An 18170-nucleotide genomic window follows, 5' to 3' on the forward strand; every position below is an offset into this window, starting at 1 on the left:
CTACTTGTTCTTGCCCAGCAGCGCGTCCACCTCCTCCTCGGGCTTGAGTGAGTGCCACTGGGCGATGGGCCGGCGGGGGTTGGCCAGCATGTCAGACCAGTGCCGCAGCTCCGTGCCCGTGGCACTGCTGCCCACGAAGATCTTGCCGATGGCTTCGTTCTTGCCCAGCTTGTCGTAATCCAGCACGGTGACCACCACCTGGACTTTCTGCAGGGGGCAGAGGGAGGGGCAGTGGGCAGGAGAAGGACCCGGCGGCTGGCCCCTCCCTCCCCAGCTCCAACTGGGCGGGCGGGCACACAGAGGCGCCCGGGGCCCGTGCCTCTGACGCATCCTTCGCTTCTACCAACGACTGAACACAGGCCCCCGGCAGCGTGCTGAGCGCCTGGGAGCAGAAGGGCAGACGCATCCTCGCGAGGTGACAAAGGTCACACCCGAGAGGCCAGCAGGAGGCACCTCGGGACCTCAGAGGGAGTGACGTCCGGCTGGTGAGTGAGGGCAGGCTTCCCGGAGGAAGTGACCTGGACTGGGGGTGGAGCGGCAGCAGGGGGAGGTGGGCGTCCACCGCCTCAGCGGCTGCACCCTCTCCACACACGCGCCCTGCCGCCAACCTCGAGGCCAAAAGGAGGTGTCTGTGAGCAGCTCCCGCTCACCTCCCAGAAAAGGGGCGGGCTGGGAAGTGCCGGGCATGGCCGGCCGGCCGGCCGTAGCAGTCAGTGAGGGAGGTCACCCGCCCCACGTCCACCCCTGCCAGCCCAGCACCTGGATCTGCTCGAAGGGGATCTCGAAGCTAAAGGACTCGTTGAAGTACGGGTTCAGGGTCTTCTTCTTCACCGTCGTCTTCTTCTTCTTGAGCCTCTTGCCGTTCTGCATCAGGTGGATCTTCACGTAGGGGTCTGCGCGGAGGCAGCGGGCGAGGCCCTGAGCACGCACCCGGCCCGCCAGCTTCCAGGCCAGGGTGGCCAGAGGTGAAGCCTCTGGGACCCCGCCATGGCTGTGGCCGCCTGGAGCTCGGTGAGGAGCCAGGGGCCACTTGGTGGTGTCCGTCCTGGGCAGGGGGGCACGGCAGCGACCCCCCCCCATCCCATCCTTCTGACCTTAGTAACGAGGCCCAGAGAAGGGCACCTGTCTGCCCGAGGTCACGCGGGGGCTCAGGGACAGAGCTGGGCTGGCGGGAACCTGAGCAGTTCAGGAGGCCGGGCAGTCGCACCCCCCAGCCCCGCCCAGAGCCCCTTCCAAGGCAGGGCCGCCCCCATCTCCCCCCCCCCCCCCGCCTGCCCTCCCTGTCCCTGCCTCACCTGGGGGTGACGTCCCTGACCCCTTCCCTCCAGGGCCCACAGGGAGAGCAGCGGAAAGGCAGCTCTCAGCGGGGCTCCTCGCCCCGCCCTGCCCTGAGGACCCAAAGCCGCTCAGACAGCCTGTGTGTCCCACGCATCTGACGCCTGCTATCCAGGTCGAGGGCTCTGGGCCGCGACCGGCTGGCAGGTGCCCCCCGATGGCGGCCAGAAGCCACGCACACACCTGAAAGGCCCCCCACGTCCATCTTCTTGAGGTTCTTGGCCTCCAGGATGCAGACGGTGAGCTTCCCAGCCGTGGGCACGTAGCGCAACGAGGTGCAGATGTCACCCAGCTTCTCCGGCTGTCGGGGGAAGGGGATGCGGTCAGCGCAGCAGCGCCTGTGTCCAGCACGGCTGACCCCCTCGGGGCCTCAGGCCAGGGGTGGCACAGCCCTGGCCGTGACAGGTGGACACTGCAGCGCCGAGGACAGGCTGCTGGCGGTGTGGGGTTTGCCGGGGCCCCTCCCCAGCCTGGCAGGCGGCGGAGGGGGACGAAGGGGGGATGTGGGGAGCCCCCCTTCCTGATCACAGCCATCCCACTTGCAGAGCGAGCTGCTGTCCTCCAAGCCCTCGGCATCCCTTTCCTTGTGTTAGCGTCACAGGGCAAGGACCTCGTGACTAGCAATAGGGGGCTCCCGGGCCCGAGAGCTCGGCCGGCGCCATGGCACAGTCGAGGCTTCTCAGAGGCGGGCCTCGGGACCCAGGCTGGCCGCCTCGCCCACAGCCCGGTCAGGGTGCTGACCCTTCCTCCGGGCGACCTGAGCCCCGAGGTGAGGAAGGGCACACCTCACGTGCGCGGACTCGGCCAACACGCCCGGCTGGTGCTTGGAAGGGATGGTGGCTAAATGGGGGCTTTGGTACACAGTGGGGGCTTTGGTACACAGTAGGTGCTCAATAAATATTTGGCGAATGAGTGAGTGCGTGCTGTGGCAGTTTCTAGGAAGACAGGCCCCCCCTTGCTGAGAATCCTCTAGAACAATGTGGGCTCTCCCTGTGGGTGAATGTGGTCCCCAGGTGGGTCACCGGCCCTAAGTGGGCCCAGAGCCACGGGAGAAACACGAGTGACGCGTCCTGTCCCCCTGAGGTGCCCCCTCGTCTGCAGACACAGAGCCGGGGGCGTGGGGCGGACCCGCCAAGCTCTCCCGCTCTCACCTCCTCCTTCTCTCCGCCCTGCAGGTCCCTCCACTCCTCGATGGGCTGCCCCAGGTCCACGGTGTTCATGGGCACCTTTACCTCCCCGATGATGTCGTGCTTGGAGAAGCGGTCAAAGTCGTAGATGGCCATCACCAGGGTCTTGCCCCCCAGCTCCTGGTAGGGCACCTGCGGGGCACAGGCAGGATGGAGGGGTCAGGGCAGCTCGGAGCCTCTGGGGGCCCTGCAGGACACCTGCCAAGTCTGCGGACACCCGGGCTCGGGTCCGGGCCGAGCTGGTTCTGGGCCTCAGCCACAGCCCAGGACCAGGGGAAGGTCCGCAGCGGGCCAGCCTGTCACCTTGAAGGTGAAAGTCTCGTTGAAGGCGGGGTTCAGCGTCTTCCGATGGACTTTGGTCTCATATTTCTTCTTCTTGTCTGGAAGGAGGAAGACCTTGACGTAAGGGTCCGAGGTGCCGCCCATGTCCAGGGCGGGCAGCTCCGCTGCCTGCAGGACGCCCACGGTGAGCTGTGGAGTGAGTGGGCGCCGGGTCAGCCCCGAGGGGGCGGGCGGGTGCTGGACAGGAAGTCGGCCTCCATCTCCCTCCCCGGGGAATCGGAGTAACACGGGGGAGACGGTCGCTGCGAGGTGACTGGTCTGCCCGAGGAGGGCGGCACGTGGACGGCGGGCAGGCTGAGCACAGCCCTTCTTCCCTACAGCCGGGGTGCCCGCCCCGTGGAGCCCTGGGGGCCGCCCCGCGCACCTGGTTGGCCTGGAAGTCATAGTCCAGGGAGAACTGCAGCTTCCCCAGGTTCTCCGGCTCCTCGCCCTCGCCCTCGCCCTCGCCCTCCGTCAGGCCCGTCTCGGCATCATCGTCGTCCTGGGGGGCTGAGGAGGGGAGGGAGGGTCAAGGGAGAAAAGGCGGGGAGCCTGCCCCCGTGCAGACCCCAACCCAGAGCTGGAGGGGCTCCGTCGGGCCCTGCTTCCCCTCAGCCCCCAGCCCGGCCCTGTCCCTGCGGGGCCAGCACGGCCCAGATGCCACGCGGCTTCTTGAGTGGCGGAGCCTCCCTGTGACCCCCCACCCCGCCCCCAGCTCAGGCCACCACGTGGGAAGCACGTACCAGGCGTGCAGGCCGGGCGTCCAGGCCAGGCGAGTCCACAGGTGGGAGGAGAAGGGAGAGAGTGGTAAGAAAATCCTGCAGCTCAGACCAGCCGCACGGCAGGGCCGGGGCCCCCACAGGCTCACACGCACACGCACGTCCACGTGCGTGCTCACACACGCTCTCACACATGTGCACACGCAGACTCAAAGGCCACGGCCCCTGGCTGACCTCCTGAGATCAGCCCTCCTTCCTCCCTCCACACTGATTCCTTGAGCAAGAAATTCCTCCCAGAACAAACATGGGGAAAGTGAGGTGCCCGGGGCCTCTGCAAACTTAAAAGGAGACACAGGTACATCAGGGCGTCTTCCACGCTGCTCCCTGAAAGATGGGGAGAAGAGCCACGTCTTTGTGGACGAGAGACGGCCCCACAATGAGGACATGGTCCAGCAGCCCTGCCGGCGGGAAACCGGGTCACACGATGGTGGCTTCCCGGTGGGCGGGGGTCTCTCTTCCCAGCATTTTGTCCCAACGGCCTCCTTTCGGGTCAGTCAAGGACAGTCCCTGCTGACCTGAGCGAGCTCTTCCCACCTGGAGAGCATCGAGGGGCCTCGGGTCACCCGGCCCCGCCTACCTGGCCACCCTTCATGTCCTTCATGTTCATGGCGTTCTTGGCGCCCTTGCCCTTCTCCTTCTTGTTCTTCTTCTTCTTCCAGCAGCACTTCTTGCAGATGCAGAAGCAGCAGGTGAGGAGCAGAAGGCCCAGGAGCACCGCGATGGCGCCCAGCGCCCAGGGGGGCACTGCCCACAGGGAGACGGGGTCAGCGGCACTCGGGCAGCCCCGACCCCTCGAGGATAGAAAGCTGGGTCGGGGCCCGGCCCCGCTGCCGCACCCCGCGTTGTAAACCCACGTTAAGTTGCATGCTTCGGTGCCCTCCCCTTTCTGCCACCCCAGCAGGGACAGCCTGTGACAGGGACAGCAGCCAGGCGCACACCACGGGGCCCTCATCTGGGCTCTGCTGAGATCTGACGGCTTTGACCCTTGGAACTGTGGCTCACACGAAGGATGGGAGGGTCCTCATCAGACCCCGGTGGGGTAGGAAGGCCCGGCCCTCAGGCGCAGTCCAGAGAGGGCTGAGCCTGCGCCAGGAGGCCGGGCTCAGAGGGCCCGCGGGTCTGGGGAAGTGCGAGGAGGGGCGGGCCGCGGGCCGGCCGGGGCTGCTCTCCGAGGTGCTGAAGCACCGCCTCCCTCCAGTGGGGCTGCTCCCCGAATCCGGACCTCGGGTTTCTCCCCACAGCCTTTACCAGGAATCCAGGAAGCAGTAGGGGGTTTTATTTTCTATCTTGCAAAATAAAGCAGTTTTAAAGTATGACTGGAAAACTTGAATAATGATTTCTGTTTCATAATTTTTTATCTTCTTTCTTTTGGTTCCATCTTTTGACAGATTTCTAAGTATAAGAACGTTTATCCCCCCTGGAGGTTAGGGCACATAAACCCCCTTGTTCCCTTCATTAGTGCCAGACCATACTGCCCCCCCATTCCTGAAGGGGATCCCCAAATAATCCAGCCTCGAGTCCAAACGTTAGGAAAGATCGCGGCTGTCACACCCCCACGGTGCACCCTCCCACCCTCACCCCCAAGCTGCATACAGATCGATACTCACGAGGGAACTTGACCATCTCGTTGAAGAATCGGTCCTTCAACGTGGCAAACAGGTCCCCCTTGCCCTCCCTGGCGCCTCCGCTCTCGGTGGAATTGTCCAGGGGCTCAGCAGGCATGGTGGTGGTGGTGGTGGTGGGAGCCACCATGGGCTCCTGGTTCCTCTTGAAGATGTTCCTCATGGTGGCAGAGGGACGGCTATGGGTGAAGGGGACAGGGTGAGCATCCCACGGGCCCGAGTGCAGACGGCTCTGCCCACGGGCCAGGAGAGGCTCTTCCAAAAGCTAAAGACTGTTTATGAATAAAGGCCATTACAACAAACCCACAGCAAACATCATTCTCAATGGTGAAAAAATTAAAGCATTTCCTTCAAGACCAGGAACAAGATAAGGATGTCCACTCTCGCCACTATTATTCAACATCATTTTGGAAGTCCTAGCCACGGCAATCAGAGAAGGAAAAGAAATAAAAGGAATACAAATTGGAAAAGAAGAAGTAAAACTGTCCTTGACATGATACTATACATAGAAAATCCTAACGATGCAACCAGAAAACCACTAGAGCTCGATGAATTTGGTAAAGTAGCAGGATACAAAACTAACACACAGAAATCTCTTGCATTCCTATATACTAACAATGAAAGATCAGAAAGAGAAATCAAGGAGACAATCCTATTTACCACAGCATCAAAAAGAATAAAATACCTAGGAATAAACCTACCTAAGGAGGCAAAAGATCTGTACTCAGAAAACTGTAAGACACTGATGAAAGAAATCAAAGATGACACAAATAGATGGAGAGATATACCATGTTCTTGGATGGGAAGAATCAATATTGTCAAAATGACCATACTACCCAAAGCAATCTACAGATTCAATGCAATCCCAGTCAAATTACCAATAGCACTGTTCCCAGAAATAGAACAAAAAATTTCACAATCTGTAGGGAAACACAAAAGACCCCGAATAGCCAAAGCAATCTTGAGAAAGAAAAACGGAGCTGGAGGAATCAGGCGCCCTTACTTCAGACTATACTACAAAGCTACAGTAATCAAGACAGTATGGTACTGGCACAAAAACAGAAATACAGATCAATGGAACAGAATAGAGAACCCAGAAATAAACCCACACACCTGTGGTAAATAAATCTATGACAAAGGAGGCAAGAATATACAAGGAGAAAAGACAGCCTCTTCAATAAGTGGTGCTGGGAAAACTGGACAGCTACACGTAAAAGAATGAAATAAGAACACTCCCTAACACCATACACAAAAATAAACTCAAAATGGATTAAAGACCTAAATGTAAGACTGGGTACTATAAAACTCTCAGCAGAAAACATAGGCAGAACACTCTGACATAAATCGCAGCAATATTTTTTTTGATCCACCTCCTAGAGGAATGAAAATAAAAATAAACAAATGGGACCTAATTAAACTTTAAAGCTTTTGCACAGCAAAGGGAAACTATAAACAAAACCAAAAGACAACCCAGAGAATGGGAGAAAATATTTGCAAATGAAGCAACCAACAAGGGATTAATCTCCAAAATATACAAACAGCTCATGCAGCTCAATATCAAAAAAACAAATAACCCAATCAAAAAATGGGGTTAAGATCTAAATAGACATTTCTCCAAAGGCATACAGATGGCCAACAAACACATGAAAAGATGCTCAACATCACTAATTATTAGAGAAATGCAAATCAAAACTACAATGAGCTATCACCTCACACAGGTCAGAATGGCCATCATCAAAAAATCTACAAACCATAATGCTGGAGAGGGTGTTGAGAGAAGGGAACCCTCCTACACTGCTGGTGGGAATGTCAATTGATACAGCCACTATGGAGAACAGTGTGGAGGTTCCTTAAAAAACTAAAAATAGAACTACCATACGACCCAGCAATCCCACTCCTGGGCATATACCTGGAGAAAATCATAATTTGAAATGATACCTGCACCCCAGTGTTCACTGCAGCATTCTTTACAATAGCCAAGACATGGAAGCAACCTAAATGTCCATCAACAGATGAATGGATAAAGAATATGTGGTACATATATACAATGGAATATTACTCAGCCATAAAAAAACCAAAATAGTGCCATTCACAGCAACATGGATGGACCTAGAGATTGTCATACTGAGTGAAGCCAGACAGAGAAAGACAAGTATCATATGATATCACTTGTATGTGGACTCTTAAGAAATGGTACAAATGAACTTATTTACAGAACAGAAATAGAGTCACAAATGTAGAAAACGAACTTATGGCTAATAGGGTGGGGGGGGGTGGGATGAATTGGAAGATTGTGATTGATATGTATACACTACTATATATAAAATAGATAACTAATAATAACCTACTGTATAGCACAAGGAACTCTGCTCAATACTCTGTAACGACCTATACGGGAGAAGAATCTAAAAAGAGTGGATTATGTATATTTATAACAGATTCACTCTGCTGTACAGCAGAAACTAACACAACATTGTAAATCAACTCTACTCCAATAAAAATTAATTTTAGAAAAAAGACTGTATTAGCTGGGACTTCCCTGGTGGCGCAGTGGTTAAGAATCCGCCTGCCAATGCAGGGGACACAGGTTCGAGCCCTGGTCCGGGAAGATCCCACATGCCGTGGAGCAGCTAAGCCCGCGAGCCACAACTACTGAAGTCTGTGCGCCTAGAGCCCGTGCTCCGCAACAAAGAGAAGCCACTGAAATGAGAAGCCCGCGTACGGCAATGAAGAGTAGCCCCCGCTCGCTGCAACTAGACAAAGCCCGCACGCAGCAACGAAGACCCAACGCAGCTAAAAATAAATAAAATTAAATATATATATATATATATATATGAGTCCCTGTTTAAAAAATAATAAATAAGAATAAAATTTTAAAAAGACTGTATTAGTCGTAATCCCTTTAAGTCCCAGGGCACTTCCAGCGGTAGCAACACCGTGAAGCAGCAACCACAGGGCCACCAGCCGCTCCTCCCCAGACTCACGCACCAGCCCGTTTCACAGATGCAAAAACGGAGGTCCAGGGCCTAGGCAGCCCCCGCCACTTAGCTCACAAGTCCTGGAATTGAGGTTCGAACCAGTCACCTGAGCCGAGAGCCTGCAAAGCACGCGGCTCTTCTGCGTCGGGCTGCACCCAAGCACTCCACCCAGGAAGGAGCGCGGTCGCAGTGAGGACTCTCGAGCCGCCTCCTCCCTGCGTGACGGCGCCCGGCACGCCCACCCTCCTCACCTCCGTGCCTCAGGCTCCCTCCGCACCCACCCAGGGTGGGTTTCAATCTCTCCTCCAGGAAGATGGCACCCAAGTCCACCCCCGGAGCCCCTTCCTCCCCGGGGTGTCGGGGTCCCTTGCCAGCCCTGCCCCCTCTACACAGCAGCACATCAACTTCCTACTCAAACCAGGGCTGCCCATTAATAACAAAAGCCATCCAGGTTTACGGGGGAGGGAAAGAGACTAAGGGAGACATTCCCCATGATCCTACCTTCCAGAGATAACACAGGTTAGTGTCCTTGGAGAAGCTTCTAACAGTATTTTTTTCTGAGAGTGTTTTACATGTTGCGATCATACTATATATAATTTGGTATTCTGGCCTTTTTTCACATAAAATTTTGTCACAAGCATTCTCCTTTATCATTAAAAACTTCCTTTGTGGGCTTCCCTGGTGGCGAAGTGGTTGAGAGTCCGCCTGCCGATGCAGGGGACGCCGGTTCGTGCCCCGGTCCGGGAAGATCCCACATGCCGCGGAGCGGCTGGGCCCGTGAGCCATGGCCGCTGAGCCTGCGCGTCCGGAGCCTGTGCTCCGCAACGGGAGAGGCCACAACAGTGGGAGGCCCACGTACCGCAAAAAAAAAAAAACTTCCTTTGTTATCAAGTAGCTAAATAATGCCCTGCTGCGCGGTAGTGCTGTATTTGATGCTTAGATGGTTTGCAAGCTCCTGCTGGTAAAAGTATTATCGTGATGGTCTTCATTTAAGGTAACGTTCTTAACGAGTTTTTAAACTCTGCTCCCCCAACCCTCCCCTCCCCACCGAGCTATTTCTGCTTCTCAAAATGGGGGTACGAGCCTCCTCCACAGGCCCTGTGAGGTCAGACGCAGGCAACACGAGCGTCCCTCTGCCCGGCGCACAGTCGGTGCCCAGGGGGTGTCTGGACAGCAGCGCACACCTGAGGTGCTCCAGGTCATGGGACAAACAGCACATCTCCTAGAAGCATCAAACGCACAGCAGGATGCAAACAGCAAAGGTAAAAGCGAGGCTTTTCGCACTGTGCTTCTCCCTACACGCAGAGCCCTTCTGAGGGCAAGTTTTAGGGGCCCTGAAGCTCCAGCCCTGCTCTAAGAACCCGAGCCCTCGCCCGGGAGCCCGCACGGCCGGCACAGGCCGCCCCGACCACAGGGCGAAGCAGGCGCATTCTCCCCGCGCACACTCGCCAATCAGTTTAGTAAGCTCTTGTTGTGGGCTGGGTAAACTAGCCTTGATCCTAAAATCCATCTCAAAAGGGAAGGTGGAGCCCGCCGGGCCTCGGGGGCTCAGCCCCATCTCCCTCACCCCCACCTCACTGACCAGGATTCCGCGGCCCGACTCTAAGAAGGCTTGAGATGCGATTCACATCCATTCAATTCACTCCTTTAACGTGTTCGGTTCGGGGGTTTTTAGTGTACTTACAGGGTTGTGCAACCATCACCACAATCTAATTTTAGACCATTTTCACCAAAAAGAAGCCCTACTTCATTACCAGTCACTCCCCATTCCCACCCTCCTCCCAGCCCCAGCAACCACTGACCTATCTGTACAGATTCCCCTATTCTGACTTTTCATACAAATGAAATCATATGATAGGTGGCCTTGGTGTTCAGCTTCTCCCACAGAGCGCAGTGTTCTCAAGGGTCATCTGTGTTGTAGCAGGTGTCAGCACTTCATTCCTCTCTATGGTTGAGTAATATTCCACTCCATAGATAACACATCTTATTTATCCATTCATCAATTTATGGACACGGGTTATTTCCACTTTTTGGCTCTAAGAATAATGCCGCAATGAACGTCTCTGTGCACGTTTTTGGACATGTTTTCCTTTCTCTTGGGTAAATACCTAGGAGTGGAATTTCTGGGTCATATGGTAACTACGTTTGACATTTTAAAGGACTACCAAACTATGTTCCAAAGTGGCTGCACTGAGCCTCTATGGAGAACAGTGTGGAGGTTCCTTACACTAAAAATAGAGTCACCGTATGATCCAGCAATCCCACTCCTGGGCATATATCCAGACAAAACTATAATTCAAAAAGATACATGCACCCCAACATTCCTACATATACATCTACACACACACATATACACACAATGGAATATTACTCGGCCATAAAAAAGAATGAAATGATGCCATGTGCAGCAACATGGTTGGACCTAGAGACTGTCATACTAAGTCAGTCAGAAAGAGAAAGACAAACACCATATGACATCACCAGTATGTGGAATCTGAAATATGCCGCAAATGAACCTATCTACGAAAGAGAAATAGACTCACGGACATAGAAAACAGACTTGTGGTTGCCAAGTGGGAGGGAGGGAGGGGGAGGGAAGAACTGGGAGTTTGGCATTAGCAGATGTAAGCTATTATCCATAGGATGGATAAACAACAAGGTCCTACTGTAGAGCACAGGGAACTATATTCAATATCCTGTGATAAACGATAATGGAAAAGAACATGAAAAAGAATGTATGTCTGTGTATAACTGAGTCACTTTGCTGTACAGCAGAGATTAACACAACATTGTAAATCACCTATACTTCAAAAAAATTTTTTTAAACAGCGGCTGCACTGACTTACATTCCCACCAGCATTGTATGAGCGTTCCAAGTTCTCCACATCCTGGACAGTACTTGTTATTACATGTCTTTTTGTTTATAGCCGTCCTAGTAGAGGTGAAGTGGCATCTCACCGTGGCTTTGATTTGCATTTCTCTGATGACTAATGATGTGAAGCATCTCTTCATGTGTTTATTGGCCATTTGTATGTCTCCTTTGGAGAAATGTCTGTTCAAATCCTTTGTCCGTGTTTTAATTGAATATTTGTCTCTTTATTATTGAGTTGTACGAGTTCTTTGTATATTCTGGATACCAGTTCCTTGTCATGTATGTTTTGCAAATATTTTCTCCCATTCTACGGTTATCTTTTCACTTTTTTAATGGTGTCCTTTTTTTCTTTATAATGTATTTTTGGATGCATTGGGTCCTCGCCACTGCGCATAGGCTTTCTCTAGTTGTGGTGAATGGGGTCTACTCTTCATTGCACTGCGTAGGCTATTCACTGCGGTGGCTTCTCATTGCCGAGCTAGGCACACGGGCTCAGTAGTCGCGGCACACGGGCTCAGTAGTTGTGGCTCATGGGCTTAGTTGCTCCGCGGCATGTGGGATCTTCCCAGACCTGGGCTCGAACCCGTGTCACCTGCATCGGCAGGCGGACTCCCAACCACTACGCCACCAGGGAAGTCCCTTGATGGTGTCCTTTGAAGCACAAAAGTTTTCAATTTTGATGATGCCCAATTTACCTGTTTCTTTTCTTGCCTGTGCTTTTGGTGTCATATCTAAGAAATCATCACATAACCCAAGGGCACAAAGATCTACTCCTATATTTTCTTAGAGGAGCCTAGTAGTTTTAGCTCCTACATTCAAGTTACGATCCACTTGGAGTTCATTTTCGTGAATGTATTTTGTGTATGGATCTCCATTTGTTGCAAAGACTGTTATTCCCCACCGAACTGTCTTCATACCCTTGTAAAATACTAACCAACCATAAATGTGAGGGATTATTTCTGGATTCTCTATTGCATTAATCTATGTCTATCCTTATGCTAATACCACACTGTCTTCATCACTGCAGCTTTGTAGTTAAGTTTTTATATCAGGCAGCGTGAGTCTTCCAAATTTGTTCTTTCATGAAGATTATTTTGCCTATTCTGGGTCTCTTGCATTTCCATATGAATTTTAAGTTCAGCTTTTTAAAAAAAAAAAAAAAAAAAGATCAGCTTGGGGCTTCCCTGGTGGCGCAGTGGTTGAGAGTCCGCCTGCCGATGCAGGGGACGCGGGTTCGTGCCCCGGTCCGGGAAGATCCCACATGCCGTGGAGCGGCTGGGCCCGTGAGCCATGGCCACTGAGCCTGCGCATCCGGAGCCTGTGCTCCGCAACGGGAGAGGCCACAACAGTGAGAGGCCCGCGTACCGCAAAAAATAAATAAAAATAAATAAATAAATAAATAAATAAATAAATAAATAAAATAAAAATGAAAAAAAAGTTTTAAAAGATCAGCTTGTTGATTTCTGTAAAAGCCACCTGGGAGTTTGATAGGGATTGCACTGAACCCGCGGGCCAGTCTGCAGAGCGCTGCTACCTTAACAAGGTAACATTCCAACGTCTTTCCCTGTAAGAGCTTCTTTAAATTCTTGCAACACTGTTTTGCAGTTCCCAGGATAGATAAAGCCTTACGCTTTTGTTAAATTTATTTCTGGATATTCGATTCTCTTTGACGCTGCTGTAGACAGAATTGCTTTCTTAATTTCATTTCCGATTGTTCACTGCTCACAGATGCGAATGCAGCAGACTTTCGTGTATTGATCCCACGTCCTGCCACATGCTGAACTGGCTTACTAGTTCTGATACTGTGTGGTGTGTGTGTGTGGAACGTGCGTGTGGTGTGTCTTCCCTAGGACTCTCCATCTACAAGATCATGCCAAGTGAGATAATTTCACACCTTTCTTTCCAATCCAGATGCCTTTTCTTTCTTTTTCTTCCCTAACTGCCATGGTAAGAACCTCCGTGCAGTGTTATAGAAGTTGTGAGAGGGGGAATCCTTCTCTTTCCTGATCTTCAGAGAGTCTTCAGTCTTTCTCCACCAAGTACAACGTTAGCTGCAGGCTTTCGTCAGACTCAGCCCGCATGGTCGCTGGTTCTGGATTCTGTGGTGGGCAAGAGGCAGCCCGGCAGAGAGAGGCAGACTGTGATCCCGGGATGCTTACCGCTTGCCAGATGACTCCAAACAAATCCCATTCTGAACTCGATTTCCTCATATAAAAATGGCAGAAAATAATACCCACTTTTCAAAGCTGTTGTGAAAATTAAAAGAATAAATTTGATTGTGTCTGGCACGGAGATGATGTTCGATAACTGTGGTCGGATCTGAATCCAGGAGCCCCTTCGAAGGGCCTGAGTGGCCTCGGCACAGCAGAGGGACCCCTACTGGACATGAACCTTTTCCCAAATCCGCAGGACGAGTGAGATGAATCATGAAACAAAAGAATCGACCAGGGCAGACGGTGCTGCGTGTGCCACAGGCTCAGGGGGCCCCACAGACCAGGATATCAGCTGGAGAGTCCATCCCAGGGGACTTGAAGTCTAGGAAGAGGGGCTCGGACGGACTCACGTCCCCAACAGGAGTGGCCTGATCTGTTTAAAGGGCAACAACAGCTCCACGGGGAGCAGAGGGGGTGAGGCTGGGGCAGGGGGCCCGCAAGGGGTGAGTTCACAGTCCAGCCAGAGATGATGTGGACCCAGATAGGGTAGGAACACCGGGTACAGAACAGAGAGAACAATGGGGGAGGTACTTATTCATTCATTCATTCAACAAATAACTGATTGAGGGCTTCCCTGGCGGAGCAGTGGTTAAGAATCCGCCTGCCAATGCAGGAGACACGGGTTCAAGCCCTGGTCCGGGAAGATCCCACATGCATGCCTCGGAGCTACTGAGCCCGCGTGCCACAACTACTGAAGCCCGTGCACCTAGAGCCCGTGCTCCACAACAAGAGAAGCCACCGCAATGAGAAGCCCGCACACCGCAACGAAGAGGAGCCCCCGCTCGCCGCAACTAGAGAAAGCCCGTGCACAGCAACGAAGACCCAATGCAGCCAAAAAAAAAAAAAACCGATTGAACTCCCATCCCACTTCCCATGCGGGACTTATAAGCTGGATATTACATAACTGCGCACAAATGAATGTAAAATTGTAACTGTGAGAAATGCACAAAGGAGAGACCCTTGCTGGCGTGAGTCTGTACTGGGGTATATCTGACCTAACCTGGGAGAGCAGGAATGCTTTCCTGAGCAACTGGTGATGGAATGGGGGCCCTCCAGGCAGAGGAAAGGCAGCAGCGGCACATGCAAAGGCCCAGGGGTGGGGGCAGCACCACGGGGAGCCCAGAGCCTGAGGAAGCCCAGCATGGCCGCACAGAGGGGGTGCAGGTGAGCCCGCAGGACCAGGCGCACAAACTTACGGCCACGACGAGGAGTCTAAGGATGCGGGTAATGTGTTCACGTTTACATTTTGGAAATTTCACTTAGACTGAAGTGAGTAAAAGAGGCTGGAAAGGAGCCTGGCTCCAGAGGGAAGGGGAAAAGCGTCAAAAACAGCCAAAAGGAATGTCTTGTCATCCCCAAGTTCTTATGAAAGATCAGACAACGTTCCCGGGGGTTCGGGTGGGGGTGGGGAGTTGACAGCTGCTGGGAGGGAGCAGGGGCCGCAGACCCGTGGATCCCAGGGCCTGGGGCCTGAGGACACAGCTGCCCAAAGAGCAGGGGAACAACACACACCCTGAGAAGCCAGATGCCGGCGGAGGCGGGGCGGGGGCAGCGCCGGGCCCCGCCCAAAGTCTTGGGGTCCTCAGCCCCTCCTGCCCTCGCCGCCCAGCCGGAGCATCTGCAAACTCCCTCCTCCACTCACCACGTCCTCCAGTTCAGCCAAGAACAACAGCTACGTTCTGGAAGCTTCCACAGTCCTCCACTCAGTCTAATCCCCACACGGCAGCCGGGCTGATCCACGTGAAGCCCCCAGGGCTTCTGTTCACACTCAGAAAAAAGGCCCTGCTGGCCTGGGCCCGGCTCCTACTCACCGCCCTTCCCTCACCTCTGCTCTCTGCGTGGGCCACAAACTCACCCGGCAAACGCCGGCCCCCAGTCTGGACGCCCCCCGAAACCTCCTTGGCCTCGGAGGGGCCCCTTAGCCCCTCGGCTCACGTCCTCCCAGGTCCCTGCACCCTGTTTCTCTGTCTTGTTGTGAGACTCACCAGAGAAACACCAGCCCTGAAACTGCCCGGCTCGGACTGAGTGCCCGCGACCCCCAAACTCACGTGTGGATCTAAGGCTCAGTGTGACGGAGGGCGGGGCCTCGGGGTGATCTGGTCAGGGGGGCGGGGCCCCCACGGGCGGGTGGGTGGGGTTCGCGCCGAGAGCCTGCCGGCCCCGCCCTCCACGAGGGCCCGGCTGCCGTGGGGGTTGGGGGGGTGGGGGGGGCCTCGCGGGACTGCTGGAGAGACTTCACAAAACCCACCTGCCCAGGCCGGCGGCGACCCCTGCCCAGCCGAGGACCTTCTCGCGTTTGAAGGGGACCCTCTGACCCGTGTTCCTTCTCACGCCCACCTCCGGTTCCCCCCTCCGTCCCCCCTGGGCTCGGCCCCTCACCCCACCACGCGGCTGTGAGGACAGGTCACCAGACCCCGCGGACACTTGCGTGCCTGTCGCGCCGGACGGCCCGCGAGGGCCACCCGACCGGCCCCGCACCCTGGTTTCGGCCACAACTCCGACTCCTCCGTTTGCCTCAAGCCCCTTCTCTGCCAGGCCTCGGTGACCCCGCGACCTTCCCCGCACTCGGCCCCGCACCCACCCTAACCCCCAAAGCAACCTTCTAGAACGTGAATCTCATCCTGCCACCTTTAGACGCCGCCCCGGGGACCGCAGCTGCCCCTGAAGGTGGCCTTCAGGCCCGTCGTCTGTGTCCGGCGCCCTCGCCCCCATCTCCATGGCCACCCGGCGCCTCCACCCACCGTCGCTGAGTGACTGCTTCTCTCCGCTCGGCTCAAACGGCTCCCCTCGCTCCGGCCCGAGACCCGGCCTCTCCCCGCACACAGCCTGGGGCGGCCTGAGCAGAGGCTGCGCTCGCCTGCCCCGCCCGCGCTCGACTGCGTGAACCACACCCGGCGCGGCTGCTTCCCGGGAAGAACCGTCCCTGGGGCTCGGCACGCGGGCCCAGGCCGTGGCCTCTCTGGCGGCCTTCCCGCTGCAGCAGAGCGGAGTAGTTGCCACCGAGGTGTGCGGCCGAGCCTGAGATGCTTCCTCTCTGGCCCTCGGGGGAAAACGCTGCGACCCTGCCCTGGCAGGTGTCTCGCCGTCTGGCGCGCGACGGGCACTCGGCAGACGCGTGTGGGGCGGGCAGGAGCGAGCCAGCAGCACAGACCCTCGCGTCACAGGGCGGGCGGGGCTCGGCTGCCCCCACGGCCCCCGGTCGGGTCCAGGGGCGCCACCCCAGCACGGGGGCAACGGGCCTGCGGAGCCTGTCGTGACGGGGGGGTGCACCCCTGGGAGCGGCGGGGCTAGGCCATCCGAGCGTCCTGACCGACGGGGCCTTAGGCCTGTTACCCGCCATGCGGGCTGCGGCCCCGCGCGGGGCTGGACGAGCTGCCGGCCCTTCCCCAGCACCGAGAGGCCTCCTTCACAGCCTCCAGGGTCCAGCTCAAACCGTAAAGAGAGAGAAGCAGCCCCAGCCCTTGCACACCGTGCCTCCGGCGCCTCTGAGGGGCAGAGGGTTTCCCGTCAGGAGCGGCAAGATGGGGTCAGCCCTACCCAGGGATGAATGTTTGGGAAAGCACCAGCCATTTCTCCAGCAAAAAAACGAGGCTTCACGTTCCCTCTGGATAAGCCTAGGGGTGGGGGTTTCACCCCCGCTTATTCCACCAGAAGCTAAGGAAGCAACGATGCTCGACCGCAGTTCTCAAGACCCCTGTGGGGAAGAGGCCCAGAGAGGTGAAGTAACCTGTCCAAGGGCACACAGCACGCGCTGCCGGGGGCGGCGGTGGACCCGCAGCCCCTGGAGCACAGCGGGAGGAGGGGAAGTGGTCCTCCCCGGGGGCTCAGGCCGCAGTCCTTGGCACAGCTCCAGGCTTGAGGGTGATGGGTGAAGCGGTCTCCCGCGGCTCCCGCGCAGGAAGCGTGAAGCGTGAACTGGCGCATTAGCCAGCGATGCCCGCAGAGAGCGCATGCGCAGGAGAGGGGACGGGGTGAGGCTGGTGAGGACTCGGGTCACCTGCCACAGCGCCCCCCCTCCCCCCAGCCACTCGGCGGGAGGGAGAGAGGGAGGAAGGAAATGGGGCCGCCCACCCCGAGGCAGGTGGTTAGGGCCGCGCTCCGCAAAACGAGGCCCTGAGACCCCAAGATCCGAGGGTCGGGCCAGGGGAAGTGCGGGCCCAAGGCCGGGTGTTGGAAGGAAAATAAGTCCCCGGGGCTGTGCCGGCCTGGACCGTTCTCACCTGCCCTCCTGGGGGAGGGGGGCGGCATCACCCCCTCCTGCGACGAGGCTGTCCTGCTCAGACAGCTGAGTCAGCGTGAAGGTTGGGCCTCAACCCCCCACGGCCTAAGCCTCCAGCACCCCCACCTCCGCGGCAGGAACAGGGCCCCATCCGTCTGTCTGTCCAGTCCATCTCTCCAGGGTGGCCACTCGGCTCTCTGACCATCTATCCCAGGCCCTTGGACCCTGCATCTCCCCCAGGAGTCGGTCCCACGAGGGGCCACAGCCTCGCTTCCCGCCCTGACCCCACAAGGAACCTCTCCCGAGTGTCCCCGAGCGAAAGCAAAGGGACGGTCGCCTCGGCCAGACCCCCAAGGGGCCCAGGCCCTGGATCTGGATCAGAGGGAGCCACGGGAGGCACCCATCTCCCCCTCCCCCTCCCCTCGCGCTGACGCCCACCTGCTGCTTCTGGGCCCCTCCGCGTGCTCCCAGAGGAGCACGACCCCTAAATGGAGCCTGACCCCATGTGGGAGACGAGAAAGTTCTACCCCCACGCCCCTGCCAAGGGGACAGGTGCCCACACCCCGACACACACCCCCACATGCACACACACACCCCACGCACTCAGGCCCGGCCTCCATCGATACGGATAACGGAGAGCTGAG

At 56.2% G+C, this 18170-nt stretch overlaps 1 protein-coding gene across 1 annotated transcript; it reads right to left on the reverse strand.

Annotated features, from left to right (window-relative positions):
- Positions 1-5407, reverse strand: SYT2 (synaptotagmin 2). The gene is made up of 8 exons (XM_065883456.1): positions 5230-5407; positions 4200-4366; positions 3229-3345; positions 2826-2993; positions 2487-2654; positions 1519-1636; positions 760-893; positions 1-207 (listed from the first exon to the last, which is right to left on the reverse strand). The coding sequence occupies exons 1-8, from the start codon at positions 5405-5407 to the stop codon at positions 1-3; spliced, it is 1257 nt and encodes a 418-aa protein (XP_065739528.1).
- Positions 5408-18170: the final 12763 nt, after the last annotated feature.

The sequence above is a fragment of the Phocoena phocoena genome, chromosome 1 (genome assembly GCF_963924675.1).
Source record: "Phocoena phocoena chromosome 1, mPhoPho1.1, whole genome shotgun sequence".
Taxonomy (NCBI): domain Eukaryota; kingdom Metazoa; phylum Chordata; class Mammalia; order Artiodactyla; family Phocoenidae; genus Phocoena; species Phocoena phocoena.